Source organism: Marmota marmota, unplaced genomic scaffold, assembly GCF_001458135.2.
Source record: "Marmota marmota marmota unplaced genomic scaffold, marMar, whole genome shotgun sequence".
NCBI classification, from domain to species: Eukaryota; Metazoa; Chordata; class Mammalia; order Rodentia; family Sciuridae; genus Marmota; species Marmota marmota.
The window spans coordinates 182,942-190,167 of record NW_026003318.1 but is presented as its reverse complement, the minus strand read 5'-3'; the positions used below and the strand labels follow the sequence as shown (position 1 = coordinate 190,167).

At 46.7% G+C, this 7,226-nt stretch overlaps 1 protein-coding gene across 1 annotated transcript; it reads left to right on the top strand.

Moving 5' to 3' along the window:
• The first annotated feature begins 330 nt into the window (after nucleotides 1-330).
• LOC107160319 (olfactory receptor 14I1-like) lies at nucleotides 331-1,281 on the top strand. Its single transcript, XM_015507003.1, has one exon. The coding sequence runs from the start codon at nucleotides 331-333 to the stop codon at nucleotides 1,279-1,281; it is 951 nt and encodes a 316-aa protein (XP_015362489.1).
• The last annotated feature ends 5,945 nt before the right edge of the window (nucleotides 1,282-7,226 follow it).

Genomic DNA, 7,226 nt, shown 5'->3' with positions numbered 1-7,226 from the left:
ATAACCCCTCAGATGGAGGGAAGGGGGATCCTGATCACGCCCCGCCTCAGAGTGAGGGTTTAGAAAGCCGTTCTACACCACAGAGTAGATGTATCAACAAGTGGAAGGGGCGTGGGACTGGGTTTCATTTTGAATACTTCATGTGCTTGGTTCTCTCATCCTAGGAGGATTAGAAAGAGTAGGGTATCAGTAGATTCGGGGAAGAAAATCCAGGCAGAAGTAGAGCATTCACCTGACCTCAATGCCTTACTCCACCCACCTAGGTTGTGTGTCTTAGGCTGTGGCATCCTATCCTTGGCCTGTGGCTCTGGGGACAGCTCACTAGCAGGCATGGACAACGTAACCTCCTTCACCTACTTCCTCCTGGTGGGCATCTCCAGCTCCCGGGAGCTCCAGGTTTTGCAAGGTCTGCTGTTCCTGGTGATCTATCTGGGAGCCTTGATGGGGAATCTTATCACCGTTGCTCTTATTGTGACAGACACACGCCTTCACGCTCCAATGTACTTCTTCATAAGCAATCTGTCCCTCTTAGACCTTGGCAGCATCTCAGTGATTGTTCCCAAATCCATTGTTAATTCCTTGACAGGCCGTCGGGCCATCTCACTGCAGGAATGTGCTGCACAGATCTTCCTTTACATACTTTTTGCCACTGTAGAGTTTGCGCTCCTTGTGGTCATGTCCTATGACCGCTACGTTGCCATCTGCCACCCTCTGCACTACGGGCTGGTGGTCACACCGCGCATGTGCATTCAGGCCGCGGGCGGCTCCTGGGCCTGCGGGCTGGTCTACTCTGCCATCCACACGGGCTCCATGTTCAGGCTTCCCTTTACAAAGACCAACCTGATCCACCAGTATTTCTGTGATATGCCTCAGATTTTGAGGCTCTCATCTCCCGACGTCCAGTTTTCTGAGTTCGTCATCATTGCCGCAAGTGCTGGCCTCGTGGTGGTGTGTGCCCTCTTCGTCTTGATGTCATATATCAACATATTCTCAACTGTGCTCAAGATCTGTTCGGCGGAAGCCCGCAGCAAAGCCTTATCCACCTGTGTCCCACAGCTGGCGATTCTCCTCCTGTTTGTGATTTCTGGGTCAGTGGCTGTCTTAGGGCCCGTGGCAACGGAAGGATCCCTTAAAAATCTGCTGACAGCCATGTTCTACACCATGGTCCCCCCCTTCACCAACCCCATCCTCTACAGTCTGAGGAACAGGGAGATTAATGCTGCTCTCAGTAGGATGTTCAACAGGCATACCGAGTTCCCAATCAAAGATTTTCTTAGCTAACAACAAATATCAATTTATCACTAGAAAGCAGTCTGACTTATGTTTGATTCTCGTCAGTTGTGTTATACGTTTGCTGTTTACACTTGTGATGGTGGACTACACAGTTAGGTCTTCATTTTCTTGCTCAATGCTATCTTGTAAGTGCAGCTTCCTGAAACACTGAGGCCCAAGGCCAGGCCTTGTGAATGCCCACGTGAGCAGGTACACGTGCTTTTCAGAGAATTCTGGGAACTGGGTGTTGCCACCCTGGAAGAGCATGTGAGAGGCTGGGTGGGGAACTCCCACTGTTCGCCCTCACACTGAGGCTGGAGCAGAGATAAGTGATTAGAGCAGGTGACGGTGGCAGGTCGACAGAGTGCCAGAGAAATGGATGGCGATGGTTGATCTAAAAGGGCACACTTGCTAACTCCCAGCTTGGTTTTGGTTTCTGATTGTCAGATAGTTCACATAAAGTCACCCTGATCCTGCTCTGACTCAAGGTAATGGGATGTCTGGCAATCGGTGCCAAGGTGCCTTGTTCTCAGGGTGGAGGAGCGTTGGCCAGGATAATAACACTGACCTCCCTGGCCGGAGACTGCGGAAGCCAACACCCTCCAGGGCTGGGTAGCTCATCCAATTAGGACCCGTGTGCACAGGCCAAGATGGCCCAAGGGTGCCTCTAGGTCCTCAGCATGTCACAGACTCTCACTATGACTGCGAATCTTCTCCAAACCTGGGCTTTGCTCAGACACTTATGGGTAGAATCATACGGTAGGGATTTAGGGGTCTGATCCAGAGCTCAGAGGTGGTGCATAGGTGGGACTCCCCAGGAACGTCTCCTTAAACCCCAGTAAAACCTGGGACTCAAAGGAGTCAGAGCCATCAGTCTCCTCTCTGAGCCAACCTACACTCTCCTTGCTTTGTTTCTTTCTTTTCTAATAAGCTTTGCTATACTGTTACCAACTCTTGCATCTTGGTCAAAATCTTCTCTTGTGAGAAGACAAGCGCCCACAACACAAAGCCCTCGCTGGTAATGCAGGGAGACCCCTAAGCAGGGAGGAGATCAACACCGAGACCCTTTCCAGACCCCTGAAGTCGGCTTCCCCCAGGCTCCCAAATCCATATTGCTTTGCTCAATGAAAAACAGGACATAAACCACCCACCCTCAGAGAGATTGTAGTTGAGAAGCTTTTGGTTTCTTCCTGAGCTCTGAATGAAAAGATGCCCTGCTCCTTTCATTCAAACATGTGAGTAATGAGGAAAAAGGATTCAGAACATAGAACAGAGACAGATGAACCCTGGGATTGGAATTAACCTGGAAAGCAGCAGATAAGGAATGCTCGCCAGGCTGGGTGCGCTCTTCTTGTCAGGTGGGACACACAAATCCACGCTCTCCAGATGGATGTAGTTTTACTTTTCTGATGCCCAAGAGCTGAGCCTGCGTCCTGATGACTAAAATGCATATTAAGGACTTTTTGTTTCCAACTGAATCACCAAGTGTCCTCTTTGTAGTTCAGAAGCGTACGGAAAGACTCGGCATATAGGAACCCAGCTCAGTTAATGCAGCCTGGAACCTGACAGCCGGCCCTCCAGGACTGTGTTGTCTCAGAACTTATTCTTCAGTGTGGAAGCCACAGCAAGAATGTGGGCCTCATGAACTTCTCAGCATCCAGATGCGACCCTAGTGACCATCTGAGCTTGGTTCACACTCCTCTAATCCCTGAAATAGCCCCACACTTTCAATTTCATAATCGACAAATGTTTTTTCTTCAGCTGTATTTATATATACGTGACAATTAAAATTGCATGCATGTGATTGTAGGACTTATGTGTTCATTGTGAAATATTCACCACAATCAAGCTAATCAACATATCCATATTTCTTCTCTAAATCCATTTGTACTTGGGTCATTTGAAGAGATTTCCAAAGAAAACACATCACTGTCAATTACAGTCAAATAACAGTCTTACAAAGTTTGGGTTTTATCTTTATTATTCTTTGCAGGTGTGGATTTGCATTAGCTTTACCCCATTTCTTCCTTTCTATTTAAATGTATATGTAGATTTTTCCACCCAGGTTTATTCTCCTCCAGATATCTGAATATACAGATAGATGGATTTCTAATCCCCAGGGTTAATAAAAAAAGAAAAATTCTATTCTGATGACCCTTCCTTTTGACTCTAGCCCTAGGACACAGTAGTATTGTGTTGGTGGGTTTGTGAAATACCACATTAGCATTTCTGATTGTGTTTTCAGTTATTGTAACATCACAAGTTAGGTTTCGTCTATGTTGAAATTCAAGCTTTCTGGGGAAATTTTTCCTAGATATATTTTTTTACTTGTTTATTTAATTTTTAGTTGACAAATAGCAAGTATACATGTATTTGTGGGATGCGATTTACCACCAAATCCATTACCTGCTGCATTTATCCTTTGGGGGAGTAAAACATTCAAGATGTACTTTTTCAGCAATTTAAAAATAAATTACAAATGAACCTGAATACATTAACTCATCAAAGTGACCCTTATTATCCACCAACCGTTGCCATCCCTCCCTCTGGCCACACAAGCCTCGGTGACACCCCTAGACTCTGTCCTCGCGGGTGGTCCAGGAGCCTCTTGTCCTACGGCTCCTGCCCCAGCGTGTGCCCCTTGCCTCCGTCCACATCAGGGGCCACCTTCACCCTCCAGCCCTGGCTGTCCCTATGTGTGAGGTCAACCAAGCTCCTAGCTTCTCTCCCATGATTCAACCTCCCACGGATTTGGCCTCTGATCCAGCGGCGCCCACGGGAACCTGGGGTGCTGGGGGCCTACACCCTGCACCTCTCCCCTGGCTCCCACTTCCCAGGAACTCGTCATTGTTCCTGGATGTGAGCCAGGTCTTTTTCTCTGCTTTCTCTCCTTGGGCAGAATCACCAGGATCATCCTGAACGTGGGCCTTTTCCAGGGCAGCTCCCTGGAGGGTGTGGACCGGCAGCACTCTGCCCGGCAGGTCCCCTGCTTCCTCCTCAGCTCTCCTTTTCCAAAATTATTGTGCAAGTTTAGCACTAAGGGTGGTGGCTTTGGAACTCAGGCACTTTTGTTTAAGTGGGTTTAGATTGGAGAATGAAATGCCCGGACCCTGTGTTACTTATTTATTAGCTGGTTTATCTTGCACACGTTTTTAGACAGATTTATTTAGTTATTGAATTACCACTCCAGAAACCTTTATGGAGAACATGCTCTCTTCTGAGTTCTTAAGATTCATATCCTAAGGTTTTCTCTTACAAAAGACTTTCAAAATAATCGATCTCTGTGGACTGGGAAAAAAATCTGTGGAAGCCGGTCACTGAAGGGATCTGCTTTGCAGAAGAGGCTAGGAACTCGCTGCCCTGGGAGCTTCAGAGGCACCGCAGTGCCCGCAGGAGGAAGAGGGCGAAGCCCGCGGCCCGGTCCACACACACACATACACACACACAAACACACACACACACACACACACACACACACCGTGCTTGAGAAGACCCTGGGCCGTGGGCTCAGGCAGCAGGAGAGCCGTGGTGTGCAGAGAGCCACATCCAGTCCTCAGGTGCACCTGTCATCTGTCATCTGTTGCTCATTCCTTTGAGATCTTATATTTTAATGTTTATATTTATATTACATTTGGGATATTTTATATCCCACTGGAAGAAAGCTCTATTTTCTAAGGTGCGGTGCACCAGGCAATGTTGTTAGCATCTCTGTTTTCCCCTACATCCTGACTTTTCAGCGGGCACCTAGGGCCTCACCCTAGGTGAGAATGCTGCAACCGGGCTCACCTCCAGTCCTCCTCATTCCTTTTGACCAGCCCTTGGGGTTAGCACATTAGATTACACTGTATGTGAGGCCTGTGTCCCCAGCCAACCTACCCACTCACTGCCCAGGTTTCCCCCAGCCAACCTACCCAGTCACCGTCCAGGTTTCCCCCAGCCAGCCTACCCACTCACCACCCAGGTTTCACTCCCTACAGGTGAGGACGATCTCCCTCTTGTTTGTGGCATCATCTTATCACTGGGTCAGTTGACTTCAGGCTCTGAGAGCCCGCTAGCCGGCCTGGACACCCCACCTTCTTCACGGACTTCCTTCTGGGGGACAACTCAAGCTCCTGGGAGTCCGGGTTTGGCAAGGTCGCTGTTCCTAGCGATCCGTGTGGGAGCTCTGCCTGGGAATCTTCTAACCTTTGCCGTCATTTGACGGAACATGAAGCCGTGGAGCTTGAGATATTCTTTATAGGCAATCTATCCCTTTTAGATTTTTAAAAAATTTTTATTTGTTCTACTTAGATGTACATGACAGTAGAGTGTATTTTGACATATTATACATATACGGAGCATAACTTCCCATTTCTGTGATTGTACTGATGTGGAGTTACACTGGTTGTGTGTTCATATATGAACATAGGAAAGATATGTCTGGTTCACTCTACTGTCTTCCTATTGCTATCCCTTCTCCCTTCCCTTCATTCCCCTTTGTCTAATTCAATTAATTTCTATTCTCCTCCTCCCTTTTATTGTGTATTAGCCTCCACATATCAGAGAGAACATTTGGCCTTTGGTTTTCTGCAACTGGTTTATTTCATTAGCACGATAGTCTGTGGTTCCATCTATTTACCTGCAAATGCCATAATTTTATTTGTCTTTATGACTGAGTAATACTCCACTGTGTATGTATACCACATTTTCTTTACCCATTCATCGTTGAAGGGCACCTAGGTTGGTTCCATAGTTTAGTTACTGTGTATTGAGCTTCTATAAACATTGATGTGGCTACATTACTGCAGTATACTGATTTTAGGTCTTTTGTGTATATGCTGAGGAGTGGGATAACTAGGTCAAATGATGGTTCTATTCCTAGTTTTCTGAGGAATCTCCATATTGCTTTCCAGATTGGTTGCACCAAGTTGCAGTCCCACCAGCAATATGAGTATACCTTTTTCTCCACCATCTCATCAACATTTATTGTTACTTGAATTCTTTTTTGGGAGGAAGGTACCAGGGATTGAACTAAGGAGCCCTTGACCCCTGAGCCTCATTCTCAGCCCTATTTTGTATTTGATTTAGAGACAGGGTCTCACTGAGTTGCTTAGCACCTTGCTGTTGCTGAGGCTGACTTTGAACTCTCTATTCTCCTGCCTCAGCCTATGGAGCCACTAGGATTATAGGCGTATGCCACCACGACCGGCAACTTATATTCTTATTTCCTCCTTTTTATTGGCACATTATAATTATACATAACAGTGGGAAACTATGGAGCCAACCTAGATGCCCTTCAACAAATGAAGGATAAAGAAAGTGTGGTGTATATACACAATGGAATATTACTCAGCCTTCAAAAAAATGAAATCATGGCATTTGCAGGTAAGTGGATGGAATTAGAGAATATCATGCTAAGTGAAATAAGCCAAACCCAAAATCCAAAGGCCAAATGTTTTCTGTTAAACAGATGCTGATCCATAGTGAGGGGTGGGGTAGTGAAGAATGGAGGAACTTTGGATTATGTAGAAGGGAGAGAGGAGAAGGGTGGGCTGTGGGGAGGGGAAGGCGGTGGAATGAGATGGACACTATTACCCTACATACACGTGTGATCACACTACTGGAGTAACTCTGCACCATTACAGCCAGAGGAAGGAGAGTTGTGCTCCATGTGTACAGTGTGTCAAAAGCAGTCTACTGCCATCTATAACTAATTAGAACAAATTAAAAACAAACAGAAGGGAGACCAGTAGGACAGAGGAAGGGGACGGGGGAGGGAAAGGAGGGAGGGAAAGGACTGGGAATGGAATTGATCAAATCATGCTGTTTCATTGTGTGCGTGTATTATGACCAACCCCTTTAGGTGCTGGTCACATTTCTGTCACCATTCCAATCAATCATAAACTCTGTGACAGGAAGGAAATGGATCTCCCTTCCAGCCCATGCCACCCAAACTTGCCTATTTATCTTCTAGT